The sequence below is a fragment of the Saccopteryx leptura genome, chromosome 1, assembly GCF_036850995.1.
Source record: "Saccopteryx leptura isolate mSacLep1 chromosome 1, mSacLep1_pri_phased_curated, whole genome shotgun sequence".
NCBI classification, from domain to species: domain Eukaryota; kingdom Metazoa; phylum Chordata; class Mammalia; order Chiroptera; family Emballonuridae; genus Saccopteryx; species Saccopteryx leptura.
Genome location: NC_089503.1, coordinates 100,146,253 through 100,174,225, shown reverse-complemented (window position 1 = coordinate 100,174,225; position 27,973 = coordinate 100,146,253). Strand labels below are relative to the sequence as shown.

The following is a 27,973-nucleotide window of genomic DNA, read 5'->3' as shown; positions in this document are numbered from 1 at the left end:
GGGGCAGAAGCCAAGGAGCCATCCCCAGAGCCCGGGCCATCTTCGCTCCAATGGAGCCTTGGCTGCGGGAGGGGAAGAGAGAGACAGAGAGGAAGGAGGGGGGGTGGTGGAGAAGCAAATGAGCGCTTCTCCTATGTGCCCTGGCCGGGAATCGAACCCAGGTCCCCCGCACGCCAGGCCGACACTCTACCGCTGAGTCAACCGGCCAGGGCCGCCCCAGAGGTTTCTTACTCTCTTACTCTGTTGACCATCCATCCTCTGCCCCACAGGCTCCAGCCACTTGTAAGCTGTGTCTGATGTGCCAGAAGCTTGTCCAGCCTGGTGAGCTGCACCCCATGGCGTGCACCCATGTGCTGCACAAGGAGGTGCGTGTGCATTTCCTCCTCGCTTTCCACGCCTCCTTTTTTGATGACTGAGATAATTTCATTTTTATTGTACACTTTAGTGTTGATGCTCATCATTAATATCTAAACATAAGTAAATTGTGGCTTAAACATCAGCAGAATTCAGAATACTGGCAACAGGGATCTGCCCACTTCCTTTCCCCTGCTCCATTTAGGGGCCTGATAAGCAGTTAACGCTAGAGCACTGAGCGGGCTCTTTCTTGACAAACTGACACAGATATGCACATCTAAATGTTGTTTGAAATATAGCATTGTCAGGAGACTCTGCTTAGATGACAGAGATGGACTAGAGAACCTGAACGTGAGCTTAGTAACTCTGTTCACAGAATAGCTTTGAAGGCCTGCCCGTCAGAGATTATCTTTCCAAACTGACAAGTTATTCCCGTCACTTACTATTAACCAAGTCTCTTAGCAGCAGGGATGATTTCTTTTTAACTATTTTATTTTGTTCATGTTGCTTTAATAAGAGGTAGAAACTGAATTTACATCTGAATTCTTGGTAAGGGAAAATCCTGAGTAATATTTTAGGATGATGTGTATTAAGAGAGGAAAGCTCACCTAAGCCTAAATGGACCATAAGAGGAGTAAGCCTAGATAACCAACAAAGAGTGGCTTCACAGTATTATTAGCTGGTTGTTAATGTTCCCTATGAAAAGAACAGGTTCACCTGCTCTGATGATTCTTTTAGGGGTAAGAGCCAATGAAATAGCCCTTCTAATCCTCCATGGTAAGAGCTCTTCTGACGTAATGAATGTTCCTTAGACCCATTGAACCTCATACCACACTCTCTCTCCTACCCTCCATCTTGTTAGCTAAACCTGAGGTATGTCTTTCTTTCTTTCCAGTGTATCAAATTCTGGGCCCAGACCAACACAAATGACACTTGTCCCTTTTGTCCAACTCTTAAATGACGGACCCGGTTGGGGAGGAAGAAGAAGAGAAACTGATGTGAACAGGAAGCGCGGGTTCAAGATTTCTAAAGCTCTATATTTATACAGCGCTATCCCTCATGCCATGTACATTTTATTATATAGGGAGTGTGTGTATAGAAGTCTGTATTCAAATGTTCTTAAATGAAAGTATGTATATTATGCAGAAATGGTCTGCCCCCTTCACCTTGCAGTTCCTTTGGAGGATGCAGATGGTAGCTGAGATGATCTTTAGTCTGGCCTTGAAATTATGATGATCCTGCCTAAGGCTGTTTTCAGATACAACATAAAAACCATTAGAAAGCTGCTTTTGCTCTAAGGCCATTCTGCTTCGGTTTGGCTCAATCACTGGCTCATTTTCTTAAGGCTCTCATATGCGATTTGAACCCTGGTGCTTACCTGCTGTCCAGCCAGATGCCTTGCTTACTGAAAGCCTCGGAAGCCTGGGTGTTTCTCCAGCACCTCTACTCCAGATGGATAAAATGTGACTGATTGAGGAAAAGAAATGTAACCCTAATGGTTTGACTTTTTATTGAGTATTTTACTGTGTTACTGCTCATTTTTTGTACATAAACTTTAGGTTTACAGAATATTCTGTTTTTACATCAGCAAAATTTACAGCCCAGGAACAACGACAGAACAAGGTCCTGTTTCTCCCATGCCCTCACAAACTTATGTCCGCCCTACGTCCCAGGTAGCACCTCTTCAGAAGCTAGCACAACCTTCAGGTCTTCCCTGACATGCTGTCCTGGTCACCACTTTCTGGTCAGCCTTGTGACATCCTTACCTCTTCCCCTTTACTCTGGTCTCCTGGTCTAGCTACCCCTCCTCCAGAAAGGTTAAGGCAGTTGGTTCCCAACCAAGTTGTTTGGTGACCTTGGATGAGCTCTAAGCAGGCACTGGGGTGAGGCGATGTCTGTGCAAAATTATTTTCAGAATGATCTTGGGATGCTGGGTTTTAATTTTTGAAGCAAGAAAGCTATGGGGGGGGGGGTATCTCTTGACTGGGAAAAATGGAGACCAAAGGGATTTGAAGGGAGGCTGGGTTAGGTTTCTAAGTCATTTGTTCTGTGGATAGTTAGCTATTTGGAATGGGACCATTTTCCCCTCTGCTTGTTGGGCACTTCTGGTTTATACCTAGGAAAGCTGGGGCTCTACTAGAGCTTTGAATCTTCTGCTATCCTTTTATCTTTACTCTTGTCAGAAATGGCTTCAGCACTCTTCTCTTTTGGAATTAAATAACTAAAAATTAAGTGTTGATTTTAAGAAAAATAGCTCCAGGAAGGATATTGTATCACCAACTGCTGAATTTTTGTCATCCTGAGGCCTAGAGATGCTTACTCGCACTGGCAGTACACCAGGGTCGCTAGACCTTCTCCTTTCAAGAACCATCTCTAAACTCTCCTATCTTTTATTGTTTTTTTTGAGGGGGGGTTGTGACAGAGACAGAGAGAGGGACAGATAGGAATAGACAGGCAGGAAAGGAGAGAGATGAGAAGCATCAATTCTACGTTGCAGAACCTTAGTTGTTCATTGATTGCTTTCTCATATGTGCCTTAACCGGGGGACTTCAGCAGAACAAGTGACCCCTTGCTCAAGCCAGCAACCTTGTGCTCAGGCCAGCGACCTTGGGCTTTAAGCGATCTTTGGGCTCAAGCCAGTGATCATGGGGTCATGTCTATGATCCCATGCTCAAGCCAACAACCCTGTGCTCAAGCTGGTGAACCTATGCTCAAGCTCGTGACCTTGGGGTTTCGAACCTGGGTCCTCTGTGTCCCTGTCCAACACTCTGTCCATCCACTATGCCACCGCCTGCTCAGGCTTCCCTCTCTGTTTTTGTTGCTCTTTTCCTTCTCTGTCTTTCATCCCTTCCTGTCAGCTCACAGACATATTCTTTCTCTTCTCATGTCTCACTTGCCCAGGTTCATTGACCGGCATCAGTGTGAGGAGCTGAGTCCCCACAACCTCCTTGGCATCTTGTAGGGGGATTGAAATACTCCCCTCTGTGGAGGTCAAATGACCCACTTTCTTTGGTTAATAAAATATTAATGTCTCTAGGGTGGTAGCTATCATGATCAGGGAATGTGGCACAATAGAAGACCAGTTCTTTTCATTTGGTGGGGGATTCACTTTTTATCTTGTAATCTTAAGATTTTATCTCCCCTCATCTTTGCAGCAGCCTTGGGGCCACCTGCAATGTTTTTCACTATGTTCCAATTGCTTTCCCATAGGGCACCTGGAGTTTACAGGGTTAGGTATAAAAAATATTGTTTCTTTTCCACAAATCTTTGAACCTAAAGGAGAGATAAAGGAGGGCGTAGGTAGGGGGGCTTAACTGCTTCCTAGTGAAAGCCTCTGAAAGGCAGCGAGCAAGAGGACAGTATTTTGGAGAGTTGTGCGTGGGAACCGGGGTCATTGTTGTTCTTTTCTCTGTCTCATTCAGGGTCAGTCAGAAAGCAGCACTGAGGTCCGGCCGCCTTGTTCTCCCTTTCCCTCCTGTCTGCTGGCCTACACTGGTAGAAGCCATGCAGACCAATGGCAAGACCCCTAATGTAGTGGCAGAGATGGGACAGTCATTTTTCTGGAGTAGAATTTAAAAATAGAGATGTGTAATACATATTCTTATAAGCAAGAAGCTATTGTCAAGGATTGTTTTTTATATGTAGTGTTTATAGTTTCAGGGTAGAAAGGAAGTAACTGTAGAAAGAAAGTAAATGTTTCCTCTTAAAGGAAACTAGGACCATGGGATTCACTGATGAAGGGCTCAATTTTCTGCCCTGGGAAGAGCTGGGGAAAAGCCAGCTTTCCCCATGTAGGTAGAAATTGTAAAGCAGAAGGTGGCATTTCTGTTTCACAGTACCAGTGCTGGAAGTTTATTTACACAGTAAGTTCCAAGCCGAAAATGGGCATCTCCAGTCTTCGTGCTAGTCCTGTGGTTATGGGGCATTCCCATTCAGCCAGAGCAGCACCAGTGCAGGGGAATGAAGACAGTCCAGATAGAAACTATGACTCAGTATTCTTGATTTATTGGTTTATGGCTTGTGGACAGCTGGTTGAGGCCAGGGTTTCCAGCAGCCCTCCTTGTAGCTCTCTCTCCCTCAGCAGGTAATTCCACACTCGGCAGGTCCCATACCTGAAAGCAGTGTGTTGACCACATAGGAATAGATCCAGTGGGTATGCTAGGGGAATGCAGCTCTTCTCACTAACAGTGGTATCAGAGTTGACTGTGTTAGAATGGGTAAGAAAAGGACTTGGTCCCCAATCCTCAGCCCAAGAACCAGCCTGGGCATGCAAGTACTGTTAGGAGCAGGGAGTGTAGAACAGCACAGGAAGGAAGGATGGATTCTACTGAGGGGCTCTTGTGGAGAAGAAAGTAAGGAAGCCCTGAGGCTGCCATCCTTTCTCCAGGCAGCCTTGACACCGAAGGCGAACCAGAAAGCCCTGTGTTCCTGACACTCTCAGTATAATGCTTGTGCCCCTGTGGGACACTTTAGCTAAATAACAGAGGGTGAGACATCAGAGAAGTGAAGAAGGTAATAAAAGGGCTCTGTATTATGTCAAGATCTTAACAACTGCACCGGAAGAAATCCAGGCGGGGTAAAGGGCATCACCCCTGTGCCTATTGAATGAATCTTCAGGATTCTGCTTTCCAGGATTATTAGGTAGGAGAGTTCTCCTGTCTCTTCTTAGCACCTCAGCTGCAGAGCTCCAGAGGACTAGGGTTTTGGGGGAGGGAGTGAAGAGGTGACCAGGAAGACGAAGTCTAGCCCCGCTCTGCTGTACTCCAGTTGCTTTCCCACAGGGCACCTGGAGTTTTTAGGAGGGTTGGGATATTTCGGTGCAACCTTGCATATCTAGAGCAAAGCATTCAGGGAGAGACAAGTGGAATCAACAAGGTGGAAATTCATGTGTTAGCTGGAACTTCTTAGTGGACACTTGTCATTCAAGAGAGCTAACAGGAGCTTTCTGGCTAAAGAAGCCCTCTTCCCATCTCATGTTTGGTCAGGCTGCAGCCGCTGGAAAGAAAACACTGGGAAGTAGCGTCCATCCTATGAGATGGACTCTATCTTGGAGATGAAGTCTAGAACTGGAACTGGCGAGTGGTCTTGTTTCTCCCTCTTCGAGCTCCAATCCCAGTGTTCCCTGTCTTTGCATACCCTCTCCTCCTCTTTCAGCCACCCCGTTTGTACAACTATTCAGTCAAAGTAATTTTTGTTTAATTCAGGAGGCAGTCTTTGTACCAAAGTTAGGCTTGTGGATACAGTTCCTATCTCTAAAGCCAGAGCAAACTGCACTCACTCCTAGTATCTGGCCAGCAGGGACACAAGACTGGCCCTGTCTCTGCTAGTGACTGCAGACACACTGGGCGACCAGGTGGGATGCCATGCTTCTGCAGCTAAGGAAAGAAGACTTGGGGTGTAGAACTGAGAAGGTGGCAGGCAGAGATTTGGGTCGGACATTTCGAGCAGCACAATTTCCCAGCTCAGGTTCGAGATGACAGAGCATTCCTGCCACCAGAGCATGTCCTGCTCCCCTCTACTGTTCCCTGCAGGTGTGAGCCCTGTAACCCACTTTGCCAGCATTTACCTCGTTTCTGCAGAGGCATGTGGTGGGCGGGGAAGGGTCCTGATGTGCTCTGGCCACAGGTGTCATCTGTTTCCTCATGACCAAATTGAACCAGCCACCCAGACGTGGCCCTGGGGACTCCGTCTTCTGCGTGGGGCCTCCTCACTTCAGCAGGGAGATGTCATCAGCGAAGTCATCGTGCTGGCGGCGTAGGCAGCGCAGGCAGCGCCACTGGCACACCATGAGGCACAGAGGCAGCATGAAGAGTGCGCAGATGGCAGCCATGACGTAGGCAATGGTCATGAGTGTTGATTCGTCCGTCTGTGGAATGTTGTAGCCACAGTCTTCCATGTCCACGGTGACGAATGGGCCTTCCACCGCCGCCGTCCTGAACTCATCGTGCACTGGAGAAAGGGCAGATGGGAGTGAGTGTGTCATCGTCACAGAGCAGTCTGCATTATACAACAAAGGAACTTCCTGCTGGATTTGGTGTTAGCCCCTGAGCAGGCTGCAGAAGGCCAGTGCTGGGTGGAGGCATGTCTCCTCCCCCATCACTGGGAGCAACAGCCTGTTTATATGTACCCAGCAAGTAGGGATGATACCTAAAAGGCAGCAGTTCTGAGCTGACTGAAAAGCTAGCCCCCCCAACCCCCACACCCATCACTGCTGAAATCTAGTTGCAAGACCACTGGATTTGACCCCCCCCCACCACCATTCTGAACTAGCATTCAACTTCACCACACAGCAGGCAACAGGATTACTATAGGCTCTGGCTGCCCTGGGTGTCTGACAGGTTACCAATCCAGGCAGGGTCACTGTGCCAAGCGATACAAAGATAGCACAAGCATTGTCATTGGCTTTGCATGGTATGTTGACTGTGGCTTGATGTAGCTGGTGCTACCTCCCAGACTGCCAGGGGCTCCTGTGTCCTGACTGCTGGACACAGATCGACTGACCCCACCCTCTGGTGCTCTCACCATGGCAAGCGCTGACAGCAAAGCCAATCCGTTTTCTTGCGCGATCAAAGACAACATAGAAGCCCTCCATGATAACAGCTCCCATAACAGTGCCTGTGGATGACTGTGAGATGGCGAACTTATAACAGTCGTCTTGGGATGTGGCCACGTCTTCCACTGGCCGCAGGTATTGCTAAGGGTAAGGGACCAGAGTCAGAGTGTCTCTTCCTCTTTCTTCCCGCCATGCTTGACCCCGTCTCTGCCTTCTACGTTTCTGTCCTTAGGCTGCTCTTCCCTTTGTCACCCCAAGCTCTGAAGGGTTGGTTTTTCCAAGAGCCCTTTACCACTAGATACTCATCTATTTTGTCTTCCAAGTTCCAGGAAGCCATGCCTGCTGACTGTCCCCCTATATGTACCGTGTCTTCCTGGGGTTCCGCTGACTCAGGTTAGGCACATACCTGTGGAAGGATGGTGATGCGGAAGGACTGATTGGTGACCTCACTCATTAGGTAGAGTGAGATGACTGGGAAAATATTCCACGGGGTGGTCCCTGCTTGCCAGCACACCAGCTGCTCCCCCAGCCAAAAGCCATCGGGGAACTTCTCTGTCTGTCGGGCAGAGAGGGAAAACAGTGAGCAAACTCACCTCGTCTCTCCTGTTTTCAGAGAACATTTACTGGACCCTTTGTTTACTTTTCCTGGAATGTCCAAAATGGGGTGAGGTAAAGAAACCAAAAATTAGAGGAGGAGAGTGGGAGAGGGAAGCACAACTTTGTGCCCATAAAATTGTGTGATGAGCAGATGGGCCCACAAAAGAGTTTCAACAGCTCTAAGAGGAAGAGTTTGAAAGTAGACATTTTGGCTCTTGAAGAATGTGACTTTCACCACTTCCGGGGACTCGGAGTCATCTCCACACCCCCATCCTTAGTCCCACTGACCGAAGAGGCTGCCTTGATGGACTTGACTGCAGCTTCAAACACTTTCTTAGGCAAACGAAGGTTGGTGGTGCCGCTGTCCACAATGCTCTTGTCATAGTTGTACTAAGAGGGAGAGGAGAGGGTTAGAACGGGGGCCTTTTTTGGTGCCAGGCTCTGGCCCAAGTCAGAGGGGCGAACCTGATGGTGTGGGTCCCGCCTGGGTGGGCAGCCTGGCTTTGCCATTTCTTAGATGTATGTCCTCAGGCAAGTTACTTAGCCTTGGTGCCTCAGTTTCTGCATATTAAAGGATAATAGTAACTACCTCAAAGAGTTATGAATAGAATTAAATAAATGAATACGTATGAAGTGTATTCATTTACAGTGGTACCTGGCACATGGAAAGCATTGGGTAGATGTTAACTTTTATGTTAACACTTGTGTGGAAAGACATTCTCCAATCTTGAAAATAAAAATAGCTTGTACAGTAGGTTTAACTTTCCATAGTACTTTTATGTCTATTCTAATGTAGCATACATCAGGAATCTAAGTAAGGAAGACCCAGATGCTTTAGCTGTCACTGGGTACTGCTATGTGCTAGGCATTGGGACAAATTCTCAATTCATTTTCTGTCATCACCACAGTCTTTGGAATGCTGTTTTTACCTCTGTTTTGCAGATGAGGAAACTGAAACACAACATAGTAACTTGCCTAAGGGCAGATGGCTCTTACATGGCAGAACTGGAAACCGAGGTGTTCCTGACCCAAAGCTGGACCTTTGTAAAACACCGTATCACGCTGCCTTGCAGGTGAATTGCCCAAGGCCCTAAAGCAGGGGTCCCCAAACTTTTTACACAGGGGGCCAGTTCACTATCCCTCAGACCGTTGGAGGGCTGCCACATACAGTGCTCCTCTCACTGACCACCAGTGAAAGAGGTGCCCCTTCCGGAAGTGCGGCGGGGGCTGGATAAATGGCCTCAGGGGGCTGCATGCGGCTCGTGGGCCGTAGTTTGGGGATGCCTTCCCTAAAGCAAGGCAGTGGCTAGGGTCCAGGTGTGCTTTTTTCATTACTAGATATAAGCCTGTGGTCCCCGTGAAAGTGCTCTGCCAGTCTTTCGTGCCAAACACCAGGTCCTGCACCCTGACTCTTAGCTCCTGACTGTGCTAGGATCAGTCTTCAAGTCTTTCTGCAGGTCCTGTGCCTCTGCCTTGTCCTCCCACCTTTATGACCCAGGGTCTGACCTCACACTGTGTTGCCTTCCCCCTTACCTCTCCCTGGCGTCCCCTTGGCTTTATTACCTCTTTGCAGTCCATTTTCAGATCCTGTCCATTGATCTCCACCCGCACAATGATCACCTCATAATACCATTCTCGTCGGATGGGTGTGTACCAGAGGCTGCCTGTGTACAGCGAGTGGTCAATACCCCCAATGATCTAGGGGAAAAAAGAGGCAGGTAACTGAGGCCCAGCACAGAAGGACAGTAAGTCACCCTGAGAGCAAGCGATAGGACCAGTTGTTTCTGGGGGTGGTAAGGCCTCCTACAGATCACCTTTCTCATCTTTCTCATCTTTTGCTTCAAATCATGTCCCAAAGTGACTTATAGTTTCTTAAAATGTATTAAGAATGTGTTCAGGGGAAGAGGCTTTACAGGATTTTAATTTGTTTTAGAATCACACCGTCCTTGTCATGAAGTTACTTAAACCTAAACTGGCACAATAAATGTTGAATGAATGATTATTTGCTTCTACTATAAATTTTATTTTCTCTGCTTGTTGGACATGGAGAACCATTCACCTGTTGTCCTAATTAAGTAATAAATAGACTTTTAAACTTCTTACATCTCTGCCTTCTGATCATCGGACTGAATAATCTTAATCCAATAAGTTTTACTTTGATTTCCTTTGAAATTTTCCTAATCATCTCTGATCCTTTTCAAGTTTACCAAAGGAGACTGAATCCTTTCTGGAATAATGCAAGGAAGAAAAGGATGGACAAAGAAAAGTGGGCGTGAAAATATAAAGATACTAAGTATAGAGCCCAAGACTGGTGTTGCTTTAGAGGGGGGAAGGGAGGCAGATGGTGTCCAGGACCTCCCCTCTCCTAGGAGCTACTCACCATGCTCCCTCCAACTGAGGCCAGCACTTCTGACTGGTTGAGGGGGAAGCCAGCACCACACAGCTGCAGGGAGAAGAGGTTGGGAACGTGCGTCTGCTTTACCAGGGAGTCAAAAAAGGGCTCCAGGGAGTCATCAGGCTGTGGCAGACAGAGACAAGGAGTGAATCCTCACACAGAGGACCCCAAGGGACTGAGGCCAACTTCCTCCCTACTCTGGAAGGCAGAAGCAGATACCTGGGGGAGGTCCCTTGGGAAAGACCACCTTGGGGTGCTGAGATTTAGTGGAGAGAGGCTTGGTAGGAGATGCTGGCCATGCCAACAGGAAAGTGCTAGTGGGTCCACAGGTCTATAGGGGCTTTGATATCAGCATGCCTAACCTGTTTCAGATTAGACCTGGGGCCCTCTTTTGCTTAAAGATCTTATAGTCAGTAGACATCACAGCCTATACCTGTGATTCTGTACCTGTCTCAGCATCTCTCACCTTCGTTCTGCTCTCCACAGGGATGAAATTAAAGACTGTCTTTAAACTGATGTATTTCCCTCCCTTAGTGAGTTCCCTCCCCTTCTCTTTCCCAGCTCTGTCCCCATGTAGCATGCACTGTTCAGACACAATATCTAGAGCTAGGTCTGGCCCACTCACCCTGGCGATCTCGGCATAGGCCAGCCCCAGGATGCCTTCCCAGTTGGAGCCATTGATGAAGAACTTGTCTGACTCAGTGATGGCAGCAATGTTGGCACGTACAGTGACATTGGGGCCATGGGGGATGCTCACCAGGTCAGTGCCCAGCTCACCCTCCCACTTGCCCTGGGTGTAGGGCACGTACACGCCTTTCCGGAGGTCCCGGTACGTGCTGGACCTGTGAAAATGGAGCCGGAGATGAGTGGGTGCATCACCACAACAACCAGTACCAGGGTTCAGCATGAGAGCAACTCCCAAACACCTAGTCTTATCTCATGGTGTTCCCAAGAAGCATGATGCTTTCAGGCCGCTCAGTGGAGCCTCCAGGGAGATCAGTCACTCAGAACAGCATGTCAAGTGATGTGGCAGGCAGATGAGGGGAGCTATTGCTAGGCTCGCTCCCCTGTCTCTGCAGCTCGTATTTCTAGGTCTTAAGCTCGGGCCCTGTAAAGAACAAGCCTAGGCTTTGTGTATTGTGCTGTCGGTACTGAAGGGACAGCTAGTGGGCACCTCTTCCCCACCCCAACCCCAGCCCCATTAAGCTCCCAGAGAAAAGGAGCCATTGATTCTCTGGCTGCCTTGGGACCCACTGGTACCATCAGAGTGGTAGACAAAGTGCCAGGCGGGGTGAATGTGGAACCTTTGCACAAGTTCTTCCAGAGAAGGGACGTGCACAAGCATCTCAGCAGAGTATGTAGATATCACACACTATTTGTGCGAAACATGCTCTTCAACACTCACCTGTGTTTAATCATACCACTAACCAGGGGTGTGTGTGTGTAATGGGCAGTGACAGGACTGGGATAGGGACCTAGAATGAATTCCCTCTTATTGATCCTGAGCACACCCCATTCCCATACTGCTGTTTCTTCCCGGGGTGTTAAAGGGAGGCAGCCTTAAAACGCAGACATTGGGGAAGGTGCTTTGGCATCTTCACAGAAGTCCAAGAACAGGATTTCAGCCTCCGCTCCCACACAGAGATGCCTCAGACATTAGAGGTTCTCATGCCACTTCCTGCTTTTAGACTAAGGGCACTCCCAGGCAATCCCACTTCAATTCTCCCTCCCCCAGTTGGCTGCATCCAGCTAGGGGAACTGGGTAATGCAGGGAGGAGGCACTGCAGCCTACAGCCCCTGATATAGGCAGTGGGTTCATGGAAGGTTCTTCCTTCCTTCATGTCTGTGAACTGTGCACAGCCACTGAGAGGCAGAACACAGCAAAGCGAGCTGTCACTGCAGCCTGCCCAGCCTAGACTTAATTGCTGGTGTCTGAAAACTGAGAGCCTCTGAGGGGGTATAGAATGAGATCCCCTTGCCTCGCCACTTGGGAAGAGGCCATGAGACCCCCGAGATTGCTCTGTGAGCGTTGGGGTGGTTGTCCTTCCGTCTTACCCTGCCACAGGATGCACCCTGGTCTCAATACTAAAGAATGTCCTGCCTTTCAATGTACCCTGTCCCATGCTACCCAATTCCAGTCCATCCCCACCTACTCTTCCATCCTAGTCGTGGTGCCTTCTTTTCCCTTCCCCTTCCTCAGAAGGAAGAAAGGATCTGAGGAGCTGGTCTTTCTCCATGCAGCCCTCTCTTTCTCTCTGACTCTTCTTGGGGCTGTATCCTTGGGAAGTGTTCCCCTCCCCCTGTTCCCAGGACTCACAGCTGCCGCTGGTAGTAGCGATGCAGGAAAGGGTGAGGGGCAGCCCCGACGGCGAAGTTACTGCTGCCTGTGTCCACCAGGATGTTGAGCTGTCAGAGAGAGGGGAGAGAGAGCCGTTACTGGTGGGAGGCTCTGGACTCACCGCCTCAGCACCCGCCAACCACCCCCACCACTGCACACACAGCCACACAGTCTCCCCTTCGAGGGTCCGCAGTGAAGCCTCCATGAGGCAGGACTGCACAGGCTGGCAACCACATATGGGACATGGAGTCCTATGGCATCTTCAGCATGGCCTCAGGAACCTGTGTCTGCTTCTGTCTTCACTGTAAAATCCCAACATTTTCTGTCATGAGAGCCACGTTATCTCTGAGAGGGTCTCCGTTCCTATCTCGCTCTGCCCTCAGACTGCCCTTACTTTGTGTGTAAGTCTGGCTTGCCTCTCTAGCCCAGAGAGAAGCTCTTCGGGGAGCGGGCACTGGCAAGGGGAGCTGGAGACTACAATGGCACATTAATGCGTATGTGTTCTGACCCTGCCTGCCAGAATGTGGCTCCCTACGAAGGGCTCCCCTTCTGTCTCAGCAGGGACACAGACCTGGATCCTGCTGTCAGAAATAGTGGGGATATGCAGTGGAATACTATGCAGCCATAAAAAGGACATCTTCCCTTCGGCGACAGCATAGATGGACCTGGATGGTATTATGCTAAGTGAAATAAGCCAGTCAGAGAAAGACAAGTACCGTGTAATTTCACTTATATGTGGAATCTAATGAACAAAATGAACTAACAAAACAGAGACAGCCTCATACATAGAGAACAGGCTGACAGCTGTCAGGGAAGGAGGATTATTAGGGGAAAGGGTTTAGGGGATTGAGCAAAAAGAAAAACCTGTGGATGCAGACAGCAGTGGTGTGAGTGCCAGGGGGAGGTGGCTGGGGGAGGTAAAGGAGGAGAAATGGAGGAAATGTGGTGGTGGACTTGACTCAGGCTGGTGAACACACAATACAGTGTACAGATGATATGCTGTGTACCTAAAACCTGTGCAGTTTTTTTAATCAGTGTCACCCCAATAAATTCAATGAATATAAAAAATGATGGTAGCCAGGAGCCCAATATGATGTCCTATCTCATCAGGGTCCTGGTTTGGGCAAAATGAATAGGCACAGGTGTCTTTTTGGTGTTCTCTGTGCAGCTCCTTTGAACATCTCTTCTCCTTGTCCCTCCTTCCTCCTCTCACGGCCTTCCCCAGCTCCAGCCTTCCAGGGCTGCCTCCCCTTTATTATCTAGACAGAGCAGTTGGTCCAGAGCTGTGTTTTGAATCCTCATGGGCAAAAAGAGGGAAGATCTGGGTCCTCAGAAGCACAGTCATCTCTTAAATGAGTCCTCTCTGGCCAACTTGCCTTGTCCGCCAACCTCGGCTTCTCCCCTGACCCCAGGGCCCTTTGTTTCTGTGGCCTCTCTCCTTTGTGCAGTGAAGTCAGCGGATCTTGGTTTTGGTGCAGGCTTTGACCTTGTCACCTTGGGCAGGTCACCATGCTTCTCTGGGCTCCAGTTTCCTCCTCTTTGCCGGCTCCTTCCTGTTCTCAGGGTCCTCCGTGGTGTTACTGACTGCCTCTCCTCTGAAGCTAACTTCCTGGCCTTCCCATGTCCCCCCCAAACCACTGCTCCCCTGGTGATCTAGCCCTCTGACCTTGCCACGGCCCTTCCTTCCTGGCCCCCCTGCTGGCCTGGTTCCTCTCTCTCTGGGCCCTCTTCCCTGACTCTCCCAGTCCCTCTTCCTGGTCTCTGAGCAGCCGCTTGCTCCAGATGCTGTGCTTTCAGAGAATCAATACAGCCCAGGCAGGGCAGTTCAGGTTTCAATCAACCAAGTTAATGATTAAATGGGCTTCTTCATCCACCTGCTCTCTAGGACCCCTCCCCCACCTGCCAGGACTCTGCTCCCAGCACTGGCTCAGCCTCATAGTGGCAGGGATCCCTGCTATTATGGGACTGCAAAGAAAGAGGGTCTCCCCTGCCACATGGGCCCCTGTGGCTGTGCAAGGGGGAACTGCTGGGAACGTGTGCCTGGCTGACAGGGGGAAAACATGACCACTCTTTACACTGGAGCAGCGCTCCCGTCTGGGGGCTCGATGTCCCAGCTGTTCCAGAACCCCTCCTTCCCACCCCTCTCCTCTCCTGAGCTGGGGGACTCTGAAGGCCACCCTGTTCCCAGCCAGGAGGTCCAGTCATTCTAGCCAGCCTTTCAGTCCCAGGCTTTCACCTCATCTGAGGTAGGTCTTCCCCTTTCATCTCAAAATGGGTCAAGCCCAGGGAGAAGTGACCCCCCTCCCCGCTCACCCATCCTGTGTGGAGTTCAGGCTGCCACTGGTCTCTGTCCCCCTCTTCCCTCACAAGAACATGGGAGACTGAAGTAAGCAGCTGCGATCTCCTCTTGAGCATGTGCCCCACTGTCCGTCAGCCCTTGGCAGTGGCATCTCGCTTCTGAAAGAAGTGATTTCAGGCCTGACCAGGTGGTGGTGCAGTGGGTAGAGTGTCAGACTGGGATGCCAAGGACCCAGGTTCGAGACCCCGAGGTCATCAGCTTGAGCGCGGGCTTATCTGGTTTGAGCAAAAGCTCACCAGCTTAGACCCAAGGTCACTGGCTCAAGCAAGGGGTTACTCGGTCTGCTGAAGGCCCGCGGTCCAAGGCACATATGAGAAAGCAATCAATGAACAACTAAGGTGTTGCAATGCACAACAAAAAACTAATGATGCTTCTCATCTCCCCATTCCTGTCTGTCTATCCCTGTCTATCCCTCTCTCTGACTCTGTCTCTGTAAAAAAAAAAAAAAAAAAAAAAAAAAGAAAGAAAAAAAAAAAAAGAAGTGATTTCTGGCCCTATTCTTAAACATTTCTAGCCCAAGACCCCTGAGCAGTCCTCACAGAGGCCTCTTACAGGGCAGGGGTGCCCAGCACCCGAGCCTCCACACTCACCGTGAACAGGGCAGCCAAGGGTGGCCGGAAGGAGGAAAGCTGCTGGGAAAGGGCTGTGTGCACCAAAGCTTCTATGCAAACATCCTCACCAAGGGACCTTCCACATCTGCCACAGTCACTGCCACCTGCCCGTGGCGGCATGTGAGCCAGTCCCTTCTCTGGGTGGTCCCTCACCCTGCCCAGGCCCTCCTGGGCCTGAGGGCCAATCTTTCCTTCCTTCTCAGGACCTTTGACCACCATGACATCCCTGACCCCCATGCCCACCCCCAAATGCCTTTTGGCATTTACAAATGCTTTTGTCTATTCATTAAAAAAAAATCTTTTAAATCTCACATCTGCCTCCAAGTACGCTCTCTCTCCTTTCCCTTCACCAGCAGAGTTCTCCTCAGCCAAGCTGTCTTTATCTCTCCACCTCCTACTCGCTTCTCAACCTATTCAAAAATGGAGTCTTGCCTCTGTTCCTCCCTCCACTATAAAACAGCCCTTACTACCATTACCGATGGTTTCATGTCAGCAAATGCAAAAGACATTACTGAGACAGACAGACAGACAAGGACAGACAGGCAGGAAGGGAGAGAGATGAGAAGCATCAACTTATAGTTGCGGCACCTTAGTTGTTCATTAATTGCTTTCTCATATGTGCCTTGACTGGGGGTGGGGTGGGGGGGCTTCAGCTAAGCCAGTGACCCCTTGCTTAAGCTAGCGACTTGGGCTTTAAACCAGCAACGTTTGGGCTCAAGCCAGTGACTATGGGGTTATGTCTATGATTTCATGCTTAAGCCAGCGACCCCACACTCAAGCTGGCAACCTTGGGATTTTGAACCTGGGTCCTCAGCATACCAGGCTGATGCTCTATCCACTGTGCCACCACCTGGTCATGTGAAAAGACATTTTTTAAATCGGGCCTCATCTTCTCTGGAACATTCAAAACATTCAACACTACTGACCTCTCCCTCCTTCCTGCACCCTTCCCCATATCTGTCTGTCCTCCCCCCTCTCTGATCACATCTTCTCTGTCTACTTTGCAGGCTCAGTTTTCTGGGCTCGGGCCTGGGCCCTCTTTCTCTTCTGCTGGGCTTTCTCTAAATCATCTCTCCTACGGCTACAGCTGTAGCTGTCACCTCTATGCCAATGACTCCCAAGCTTAGAGCTCTAGTTCTCCTCACACTCCTTTGAGCTCCAGAAGCACAAATCAAACTGCCTCAAAGATTCCTCAGATGTAGGATGTCTGAAGCTGACCCTACATGGTCCCATCCATCTGTAATTTCTCACTGCCCCCTGTATAGAAGGGCATCATCATCCATCTGTTCCATAAGTCAGCAACTTCAAAGCCATCCTAACACCTTCCTCTTCTTCACACTTCTACCCAGTGCCTCAACAAGTTCTGTCTAATGAACCATCTTAAATGTCTCCTGAATTTATTCATTTCTTGCCATCTCCCCTGCCACCCCGGGCCAAGCTGTCATCATTGTTTTATCTGGGAATGTGACTGGTCTCAGCACACCACCACCCTTACCTCTCCAACTTGCTTTTGAACTGGGGCTAGAGAGATCTTTTCAAGGTGCAAATTTGACCTCCCAATAACCCTCCTATGTCAACAGTTTCCCTTTCCTATTAAAATGAAAGTTTAATGTATTAACATTTCGAACCCCTTCGTGATCCAGCCTTGCCTATGTATTCAGCCTAACTTGTGCTACACGCCCTCCCACCCCCACCCCAAGCCCTCTGCCTACTCGCCACTCTGGCCTCTTGTCAGGTCCTCAAACCTCCCTCCTTTCATGTCCAGTTTTGTCTACTCATCTCCTGTCATCCTTCAGTCTGAGCCCAAAAGGGACTTCCTGAGGAGAAAAGAGCAAGTCATTATTCTCTTGTTAAAATGCTTCCACAAAACTTGGCACTCTAATTTCACATTGACTCTCACCTCCCCTTGTATCTAATTTTTAAAAGATTCCCATGGTGGCCCTGGCCAGTTGGCTCAGTGGTAGAGTGTCGGCCTGGCGTGCAGGAGTCCCGGGTTTGATTCCCGGCCAGGGCACACAGGAGAAGCGCCCATCTGCTTCTCCACCCTTCCCCCTCTCCTTCCTCTCTGTCTCTCTCTTCCCCTCCCGCAACCAAAGCTCCATTGGAGCAAAGTTGGCCTGGGTGCTGGTGATGGCTCTATGGCCTCTGCCTCAGGCGGTAGAATGGCTCTGGTTGCAACAGAGCAACGCCCCAGATGGGCAGAGCATCGCCCCCTGGTGGGCGTGCCGGGTGGCTCCCGGTCGGGCGCATGCGGGAGTCTGTCTGACTGCCTCCCCGTTTCCAGCTTCAGAAAAATACAAAAAAAAGAAAAGATAAAAGATTCCCATGGTGTCCCTAGCAGGTGTCACAGTGCCTGGCAATAGACACTGCTTGAATCGATGAAGGGTTAAAGGAGAGAAAATGGGATGGGTGAGGAAGGGATCCCTCTGCAGACTCCCAAACTGTGGGGTTGTTTAGGTTATAGGTATGGCTCTATCTCAGACCTGCCTTCCTCCACCAAGTCACCTGGTTTGATACAGGAGGTCAGTCTCCAGGCAGCCTGGGCTCCTGAAGCCATCTTGCTTCTTCTCCATCCCTTGGGCCCTGCCAACCCAGGCGTCTCTGTAGCCATTGCCTTTAGATGCATAGGGGTTTGAAGCCTAGGGGTCAAGGATGGGTCAGTGCCAATTACTTAACAAACAAATGTGCCCCTGGGGCCTCAAAGGGGGGGGCAGCTTCATGGGAAATGCTAACAAGCCCCATAGGGAAAAGCACACCTGCCGGTTCCCTCTATAGAGAAGGCTCCCCTGGGGGAATCTTTAGCGGTGATCTTGGGTGATGAGATAGTTACTGCACTGGTGAGTTCAGGGTAAGCTCGTTGCTCCCCAAACCCCAGCTGCATTGACTCCAGCTCTCACTAGCAGACAGCAATAGCTCAGATCTACTTCTGGATAAAAAGAGACTTCAGGAGTCATTTGTCTATTGGCTTTCCCATTCTGAAAGGTCTCAAGTTACTCAGAACCACAGCCTTTCTTGGTAGTCTATCCCAGGGTCTTACCAGCTGTGCAAGCCTCTGGGGAGGGAGCTTTAGCCCAAATTACTCTAGTTATAATTCTCCTAGCCTATTTCCTTCTGTGTGGGCCTCAGAGTTGATGGGTAAAGAACTCTTATACTCTCATATAACAAGCCTTTTTGCTAAACAGATGTAGAAGTCCATCTTCCATTTTACTGAGACAAGTGTGAATAAGCAACTTGGCCACCTTACACAATGAGCCACAAAGCCAGGACAAGGGCCCACGGGTTCTGACCAGACCCAAGTCTGGTCTTTCATCTACTTGACCTTCCTGAATCTCTCATTTGTAGAAGAGATCTATGGTAGGTTGTTACACCAATGAATCACACCCCATGTATCCATGCCCTGGTGTGATGATACCTTCTGACACTGACTGTGGGGCTTGGCCACATGACTTGCTTTGACCAATGACACATCAGCAAAAAGGAGGAAAGCGGAGCTTTGATAAGTGCTTACTACTGGGGATTGCCCTCTTGGAATGCTGCCCTGAGATTGCACGTGAAGAAGCTCAGTCTTGCCTCCTTGAGTATGAAAGACTTCGTGGAGAGAGAGGTCCAGCAGGCTCAGCTTAGTCTGTCCCCCGAGATGTCATACAAGCTTAATTCAGCTACATGAGTGAGCCCAGGTAAGACTGGTGGAACCACAACCAACATGCAGAATCCCGAGAAACAAAATGGCTCTTCAGCCACCACATTTTGGAATAGTTTGTTACACAGCATCAGATAACTGATACAAACTATCCGGGATTCTTGACCTTGGGGGTCTTTAAGCAACCGTAAGTCTGCTCCAGTGAAGAGCTCTTATCACTTTCCCTTTCTTGCCTTGCTTCTTGTGAAATTTCTCAAGAGCAAAACGACCTCTGACTTTTGCACCTTCATATGCTCTTTTCTTTGCTTACAATGTGCGCTCCCTGTTTTGTCTAACTTTTGTTCAACTTTCAAGTCATGGTGGAAACAGCTTTCTCCCAAAGGTCCTGCCCTGCTGCTTCCAGCTGAGATTAGCTTTCTTCTCTTTGCGTCCTCAGTACCACCTGCTCTTCTTTGTAGATCACGCCTCAAACTCTTCATCACTTATCTAATACCTGTCTGTCCCACACACTGTGAGCTCACAATGGTGAGAACACATTTGTATCCTCCTTACCTAATTTTCACTGAGCCCTCTATAGGTGCTTAATAACTTTTTTTTTTAGCTGATAGTATTTGCCTCACTTCCTGTCATTCTCTGGGACACAACAGACTCTTGCTGTTTATTCTCAGCCCCAGGGTCTTTGCGGATGTGACATTTTTAGTCTGGTACTGTGTATGGTGAGGATAGTACTTGACAGCCACCATACCCATGTGGTTGACTAAATACCCACTCAGGTCTTGAGTGCAATCCTAGTGACTTCAGGTCTCCTTGCTCCCAGAGCTTTCTGGCCAGCTCCACCTGCTTTCCTAAGTGGTTATTCCCAGACCTGAGCTTACCCATGGCCAAGAGAAGGGAAGGGAAAATGGAGGAGCCTCCCATCAGCAGCTGGGAACGGCTGAGGGCCAGCAGGATGCACCACTCCTGCCTCAGACTGAATCTAGCAACCGGGTCCTGTCCAGTTCTTTCCATCTTGACCTATCAGCTGATCCAGTGGACATAGGTGGTTTCCCCCAGACACCCTCTGCGTCCACTTCACCCTCCAGCAGATGCTGGCAACTGACACTTGGGAGCAAGTGGGTGGCCGGGCTCCCCACCTTGGGCTGTTTTTTTTCTTTTTTAAAAGGAATTACATGGTGGCTGTGTCACCTCAAACCTTATCTGGTGTCCCCTTTCAGACTGGATGCTCCATTTCCCCCCAGCCTCAAATCCAGCTTAACTACTTGTCAGGGCTTCTGATTCAAATGAATTAGTGAATACTTACAAATAGTACCTGTCTGTCTTAAAGATCAGATCTAAGACAGTGAGTGGTGTTCAAAGTTTTTGTTTTAAAGCACCAGGACCCTTTTCTGATCTCAGACAGGATCCCAGTCTACCAAAGACAGAACAAGCAGATGTTCTGTTTCACTTCCTCTGTGTCTACCCCATCCCTATGGTAGCTCCTCAGGCCTCTCTTTAGCACTTTTAGCCTCCATGAAACCCATCTGGAAAATCCCAGTTGTGAGGTATCATGGCTGCTATTGGCTACCTGCTTTTCATTGTCAGACAGTAAGTCCTCCCTGTTGTCTATCCCTGTCCCACCCACAGGTGACAGTGGCTTTCATCTTCCCTGGGTCTTTCCCCTCTTGCAAGGGAAGCTGGACTGTGGTGTAGGACTGCTTTCCCCACAGGACCTGGGTCATGCTCAGAGCATGGGCCTCTTTGTTCGAGCCCCTGGAAGAGACCAGAGTTCACTTCTCGTGCATCTTGGCAAAAAGTCCACAGGCACTGGGAAAGAATAATCTGGTGGGGTTCGCTGACCTTGAGAAGCCAACTAAGGCGATATCCAGCCTGGACACAGAGTGATGACAGAGGGCAGCAGAAAGGGTAACCACAGGGCCATAACAATTTAGGAGAGCTGGTGAAGGGCTTGGCCGGGGTGGGAGAGGCAGGGAGCTCAGCCAGTGTTCTCGGTGGCTTTGTCAGAGTCTCTGAGAAGAAAGGCCCAGGAGTCCTGGCTCCCCATGTCAGTCCCTAGGACTGATTAAGTGGCTCATCATCCACCTCAGAGCACACACCTCCCCTCCCAGCATCTGCTGAGGACAGCGTGCGAGGTGTGGCCGGCAGCGTCTGTGAGTACTTCCCATCCCTCTGCTGCACCCGGCCAGGGAAAGCTCAGCACAGCTCTGGAAATTGGGAAATGGTCCCCTCCTCCCTAGAACTCGCCACTCCCTCCTAGGCCCTATGAGAAATGGCTCCCAGCACAGAGAGAAGTGGGTTGTCCAGGTAGGGGCTCTCCCTGCTTCCCTTCCTGGATTCTCAACCAGCATTCCCTGCTTAGCTCTTTATTGGAGATGAGAAGCGTTCCCGCTCTTCCTGCTTCTCTTCCTGGATTCTCAACCAGCATTCCCTGCTTAGCTCTTTATTGGAGATGAGAAGCGTTCCCGACCTTCAACCTTCGTGAGAAAGCGGTCTTTCTCTATGCCCCCCATTCCCAGATAAACTTTTTCTTTTCTGACCTGGGGAGGCCAAGGAGAAGCATGTGAAATGTCGGCATGAAGATCCCAGGGAGGGCCCAACCCCCGTCAGTCACACTGTGGTCTCGGGAACTGGGTCTGCAACCTCAGAACTGGGATCCCACCTCTCTGTCTAATTTGGAGGGGGGTTCTTTGAGTTTGATGGTTTTTCATTTTTTTAGTATCAGAACTTAAAAAAAAAAAAAGAAACAATCTGGAATTCCACTCTAAAAAACGGTGAAAACTGATCTTTTCCGGGACGACGGGAGATTTGGGGGCTGGTGGGAGCTGCAGAGCCTGGTGATGGGGAGGGTGGGAAGTACAGGGTCTTCCTGCTTACCTTCCTCCTAACCTCCTCCCTCTCATGTGTGGTCCCTTTATAGAACTCCACAAACCACAGTTTGAAAGTGATCCTAGGGAAGGGAAGGGGGAGGAACCACCTGGCTCTCCTTAGTTTCTGAGACCCCGAACCCGCATCCTTTTCCGCTTCTCTGATCATTTTCTCTTGCTTCCTTGATCCCTAGACTACACACATATTATTTTTCCCTAATCGTTTTCCTCTCTTCTCTCTATCCTTTCAAAGAGCAGTTCATTTGCTAACTTGGCTTCTGCAACCACCTCTCTGCAGGTGGCTCGGGTCTACCTGTCCAGTCCTAGCTTCTCTGCCCTGGTCTCCAGATCCCCATTCTCAGCTGACCGCTGTATCCATCCCTCTAGCATGGTCCGCTGGCATCTCAAAGTCAACCAACATGCCCCGGACTGTAGAGTGCTGGAAAGAACCCAATACTTGGAGTCCAAAGACCTGGATTTGAACCCTAGCTTTATTCTTCCTTAGCTGAGTAACTTTGGGCAAACCTCTTACTCTCTCTGAGCCTCGATGTCCTCATCCCCCAGCTGGGCCTTGTGATAACATATCCCTTACAATTAATGCAGAATAATGCATATAGAATTTTGGAGAACTATATTGTGCTTTGAAAAACTTGCTCCTTTGGCTGTGTTCCCCGACACAAACACCGTCGTCGGAGAGGTTGAGGGGTGGGGAGCCATCTTCTCTTTCCTTTTCCTCACCAGGGGCAGAGACCAGCCAGCTGTGTGATCTGATACATGAGTGCTATTTCTCTGAAGACCCCTCATCCTTTCTTTCCTCACTGTCACCACCGTCTTTCAGGCCCTGGATCCTAATTTCCATCCTCCGCTCAGGCTCCTGACTATCCCAGCTGTCCTCCACACCGGCGATTTTCAACCAGTGTGCCACAAGAATTTTTAAAGCATGCAATAGCTGACACAGGGGTACTGACATCTTTTCCCTTAGTGTTGAATTAAATGATGACAGCAGCCGCCGTAACAATAGCCGTCCAGTGTGAATGGATCAAAATTATACCTCCGTGTGTGACTGAATCAAAATCACACCTATTCTTTCTTTGTCAGATGGGCAAAAAATGTAATATACTCTTTGGTGTGCCACAGAACTTTAGTAATCAGTTTATGTGTGCCATGAGATGAAAGGGTTGACAATCGCTGCTCCACGCTGAAGTTGTTTTGTGAATGTATTAGAACACTCCCCTTCTAATACGTTCACAAGGATGTTCTGCTGCTTCCAGAATAACACCCAAACCCCTCCCAGCCCCACAGCGTCCTGACCACAACTCCAGCTCCTAGCATAGCTCAGCCTCTCTTCAGGAAGCCTTCCTTCCTGCGGCTCCCCAAATAGCAAAGCTGTCTCTTCTTTCTAGGCCATATTCAAATGCTACCCTTTCCAGCAAAACTTTCCTAACACTCTGGCAGACGTAGCCACTTCTTTTTCTGCACTTCCAGGACTCAGCGTTCTTCTATTTGTACCCACTGCATGTGGTCTTGTATGTTATGTAGTGTTTCTATGCCTGTGTCGAATACCAAATTGTGTTCTCCAAGTGCTAAGGCAATGATGTAATTTTTCTCTCTGGCACACCTAGGTGCTCAACAAAGGACTGTTAAACTGAATCGACTACCACCAAATTTCAATCCCAACCATTAATTGTTATCTGTATTTGGATGGTGATGCTCATACCATTATAACAAGATAACAGTCTTTCACTTAGGAAAAAGAATGAAAATCACCAGAGCTCTAGTTCTGCACTCACAATTGCCCATCAACAGCTTATTTAGATGTCTGACAGTTTACCTATTCATTCACCCCACTTTTTTTGGTGCATGTTCTAAGCCTGGTGCTGTCATAGATATTAAAGAAAAATACACTGAAAAAATTTTTTAAAAGACATTTTTCTAAAGAGCTCGATGCTTTATGAAGGAAACACACAGTTACATATTTGGATGAGTGTAGTAAGGGAGATAGCAGAGCTGTCATGGAAGAGTGGAAGAGGGACATTCACAATGAACTCTTTCTTCTTCTCCTCTCCGTGACACACACATAGGTGGCATGGGGTAGTAGGAGGGACAGGGTCAGACAGGGCCTTAGCTGACTGGCCTGCCACCTTGCCAACTCTTGACCCTTTCAGTACCGTTCTTCTGCTAGAAGCTGTGACTATGAAGAACAAAATAATCTATGTAGAATACATTTTTAAAACTTTACATAAATTGCAGCCATACATACAAGTAGATACTTATATACAAGGGCTGCTAAGCTGTCCCCTTCTGCCAACTGGCTTGTTCCACCTGGTTTCACTCTGCTCCAATGCACCCCAGATCAGAAAATCTCAACATCATCTTTGACACCTTCTTCCTCACTCTTCACACCAGTGACACCAAGTCCTATCCTTCTGCTTGTACTGTTCCTTGCATCCTGGTCTTCCCTTCCCTTTTCATCTTATCACCACGCATGCTGTCCTTGTCATAGCACCTCTCGCTTGGACCGTGTGACAGAACCTCCTGCCTCTGCATCTCTCAGTTCCAGTCTTTCTACAATGTAGATGTCTCTTCCTAAAAAGGTTGCTTTCTTTATGTTACTTGCCTGGGGAAATACATTCAGTTTCCCCTTATATCTGTAGAGCAGAATCCAAACTTTATAGCTTGACTTTTAAGGTAATTACCACATTTGGTAATGTGGCTCTAATTTACCCAACTGGGAACATTAACTGGACTGGTTTTCTCACAGTCTCCTGAACAAACATGCCTAAGCCCAAACCCACACAACTCATTCTCTCCTTTGTTGTGGCCTCTTCTGGTCTAAGTGACCCAGTCTCAGGGAAGGAAGAAGTGGACATACAAATAAAGTGCAATTACAGTTTTGGTGGGACAGGTGTCATTTCCCCTCTGAGAATGGCTGCACTCCTCCGACCTGTTCTTTAAGACTGATCTGTTCTTTAAGACCGTGCTAACAACACACCTCCTCTGTGAGGCCTTCCCTGATTTTTCCTCCTCCCGCACTCCAGTAGCACTCACTCTGGACCACCATAGATCAGTGCTTCGCAAAACTTGAGATACAGCCACTGAGATTTTGACTCAGTAAACCTGAGATGGGGCCAGAGAATTTGCATTTCTAACAGGCTCTGATAACAAAGGTCTGGGGACCTCACTTGGAGCACCGTGGTGATGGACTTGACTACCTTGATTGGCACTTATACTTTCACCTCACACTTAAACTCTTCACAGGCAGAAAACATGTTTATGATGCTTCATCTCTTTGTGGGTCAGCTCCCAAGCCCAGCAATTAATTGCACAGCACATAGAAAGTACTCACTCTTGCTCATTCAGACTGCTCTGCCACTTGAGTTCTGTTAGGGTGCTTACAACAGCCGCCATGCAGGGAGAGAGGGCGGACTGCCGGGAAGAGAATCAAAGTCACCACAGAGCACAGACTTGGGCGTTGGTTTGGGTTTGCAGCCCTAGGGCGATCCTCCCTCCCTTTGACTGTGGTCTGCCTGGCACTGGTCCCTCTGGCTGGTGTTGAACTTTAAGCCCACTTTCCTGCTCTTAAGAAGGAACTGGCATTTATTGGGCAATTACTCTCTGCCAACTCCTGGGCTGGGTGATGTAGACATTATCTCAGGGGTCCAGGGAAGGATAGTAACTGGTCCCCCAATTCTACATGTATAAAACACCAGGGCCCAGAAAACCCAAGTTTTTATGCTTCATTGCATAGCACGGGAGAGGCAGAAGTGGCCAGACCAATTGGGAGAAAGGGATTTCATGTTTCCTGGAGGTCAATTAGTTGCTTTTATGTACATTGTCTCATTTACTCCTCACAATGACCTAGGAAAGGAGATCTCATTTCACCGATTTTAAAGACAAGGCAGTAGCCTCAGAGAGGTTATACCATTTGCCCAAAGCTGTACAGCTGAGAAGAGGGAAAGCTGAAATTCCTGGTCTGTCTGAATGCAGAGACCTTATTGGTCTCACAGCTCTGTTCCGTACAGTGTGCACAGCACATCAGAATCCCTGATCCCTGACAATACCTGGCATCCTGGTGGACCAGGCAGCTAGAGGCCTCGATTCAGGCTCTGTCCTCACATTGAGGACTGATCCAAAACTTTTCCTGGGTAGGTTGTGGTACCCAGGAAAGAGGAAAGAGAAGTGGGGGACACTAGAGCCTTGAATCAGCCAGGAAATGGGAGGGCCTGGGTGGCAGGGCCCAGGAAGGCTGGCTTCCATCAGGTGATGGGGCGGTGGAGTCCTGCCTCTCTCCAAGGTCCAGTGTATGAGCTGTCTCAGGCACCGGGAAGTGTTTCCTCTGTGCATCAAGACTCCCACCTTCACAGACACTCCCAAGGACAGGCCTCCTGCACACAGATCCTGGGGACAGGGGTGCTCACAAGGATGTTCAGGCTCAGATCCAAGGTGACACACACCAGCACACACAGAACCATCCTGCCACCCATGTCCAGACTCACCCACAGAGGAGGCAGCTGAGCACAGAGGTCAGCCACAGCACCCCACAGGGCTGTTCGTGCCCACACTCCCACGCAGACACAGAGGCGCGAAGGTGCAACCTCCACCAGCCACTTTGGAGGTGCCGCAGATCGTCAGGAAGGGTGGGAAGAGCTGGTAGTAGTTTTGCCGTCACTGCCATGTTTGTACCCTTCCCCCCACCCCCAGCACCTATCAGCTCATGGAAGGAGATTTATTCTTAGAAGGGGGCTCTGATTCCTTTGCTGAGAGGTGTCCTTTCCTCAGGAGTAGTTTAGTTCCCTCTGGCCTGGGCTTGGGAGGCTTGGTGGCCTGGGGCAGGGGAGGGGCCAGAGTGTGATGCACAGTGGGGAGGGGAGATGAGGAGGGAGGGACTGGGGAAAGTAAAAGTCTGCTCAGGGCTCCTGGGCTAAACTGGAGGTCAGAGGAACTCAGACATCATGCTTTGCTGTCCCTGGGGTAGCCCAGACAGTGGGAAAGAGCCTGATCCAACTCATGTCAGGACTCCTTGGTCTTCAAGGTGCCGGGAATGATGGTGGGAACCCCGATTCTAGGAACACTGAAGGAGGTGATGAGGTGGGTGATCCAAACCGAGTGGTGGGCTTGGGAGACTGAGGCTTGGCTAGGGCTGACACCTGTTCAAAGCACCTCTGTGGCGTAGGCTTAGACCCTTCCCCAGGTCAGGCTCTCCACACTGAAGGGTTTTTCCTGCTCCAAGTCCTAACAAAGAGGTACGTGTGTAAGATGGGTGTGCAGGGAGGGCAGTCAGACCAGGCAAGCTGGGAAGCATGTGGGGGAAAGGGAGCTTTGGGAATGACAAATGATCCCAGCTGCCAATAGGATCCCAGAGGAAAGACTGAGAGAGGGTCTCTCCTGTCCACACCACCCAGCCCACGTTAGCAGGGGCCAGCATGCTGCGTCCCCAGCCTGGCCCCCCTCGGCTCACGTTGGAAGGAGGTTAGAGCTGGCTTGGCCACCTTACCGTCTGTGGGGGACTGCCCACAGTCATCTCCACATAGTAGCCCTGACCGGACTTGCCCCTCAGGTTGTCCACCATCTCCACAAAGCTGCCCCTCCGGCCAGGCTCCTCTGGCTCCTCGGTGTCCCGGGGCAGTCGCAGCCCCAGGGGGGTGCCCCCTAGCCCACTCCGCAGAGGCAGCCGAATGCCAGGCTGTGAGCAGTGGGCAGGAAGCACTGCGGAGCCCATCCACAGCATGAGCCAGGGCAGTGCGTGGGCCATTGCGGGCCCGGCCTTCCTTCAGGCCCTCAGGGCTCCTGCAGGCCCACCTCTGTCTCTGTTTTTGCCCTCCAACTCTGGTGCTGGTGGTGGCTTCTCAGGAGAGAGAGCTGTACAGCATCAGGGTTCCTGCAGATCCCTGAACCGGCCCCAGGTCCAGGCTGTGAGTATCGGCAGGACCAATCCGCAGAGAGAGCAGGACGGAGCCAGATCCTGGCTACATCTGGCCAGTGGCGTCCAGCCTCAGCCCAGGTCTGGGAGAGGACAGCTTGGGTCCCCTGGGGAATCTGGGAGAAGCGAGCATGGCAGGTCACAGCAGCCGGTTTTCCGGTCCTCCTGGCAGGTCGGCAGCGCGGGCAAAGGCAGGGGCTCTGGACTCCTGCAGCTGCGTTTGCTGGTCAGGCCACCATAATCCAGCTCCCAGCTCCCAGGCTGCTGGGGAGGCGGAAAGGCTTGTGGTGGTGGCTGTCAAAGCCAAGGGTTTTCACTGTTCCATGGATCGTTGGGAAATGTAGT

General features: G+C 49.9%; 2 protein-coding genes across 9 annotated transcripts in view; one reads left to right on the top strand and one right to left on the bottom strand.

The window, feature by feature from the left end:
- RNF214 (ring finger protein 214) overlaps window positions 1-4,287 on the top strand; it is a 59,856-nt gene extending 55,569 nt beyond the window's left edge. For all 6 annotated transcript variants that reach the window (XM_066372675.1, XM_066372677.1, XM_066372674.1 and 3 more), the window contains exons 14-15: window positions 270-365; window positions 1,250-4,287. In XM_066372675.1, coding sequence (XP_066228772.1) covers window positions 270-365; window positions 1,250-1,315 — 162 coding nt within the window. In that variant the 3' untranslated portion in view covers window positions 1,316-4,287. The remainder of the gene's footprint in view (window positions 1-269; window positions 366-1,249) is intronic.
- Window positions 45-27,931, bottom strand: BACE1 (beta-secretase 1). 3 transcript variants are annotated; one of them, XR_010750002.1, is made up of 10 exons: window positions 27,203-27,931; window positions 12,217-12,305; window positions 10,525-10,741; window positions 9,885-10,022; window positions 9,068-9,202; window positions 7,793-7,894; window positions 7,314-7,463; window positions 6,877-7,048; window positions 5,921-6,303; window positions 45-62 (listed from the first exon to the last, which is right to left on the bottom strand). XR_010750002.1 is itself a non-coding variant. In XM_066372694.1 (9 exons), the coding sequence occupies exons 1-9, from the start codon at window positions 27,458-27,460 to the stop codon at window positions 6,062-6,064; spliced, it is 1,503 nt and encodes a 500-aa protein (XP_066228791.1). In that variant the 5' UTR covers window positions 27,461-27,931; the 3' UTR covers window positions 3,437-6,061. The 3 variants fall into 3 exon arrangements, 1 of the variants encoding a protein (XP_066228791.1); XR_010750001.1 differs by lacking the exon at window positions 45-62 and adding an exon at window positions 3,437-4,466; XM_066372694.1 differs by lacking the exon at window positions 45-62 and having other exon boundaries at window positions 3,437-6,303.
- Between the last annotated feature and the right edge of the window lie 42 nt (window positions 27,932-27,973).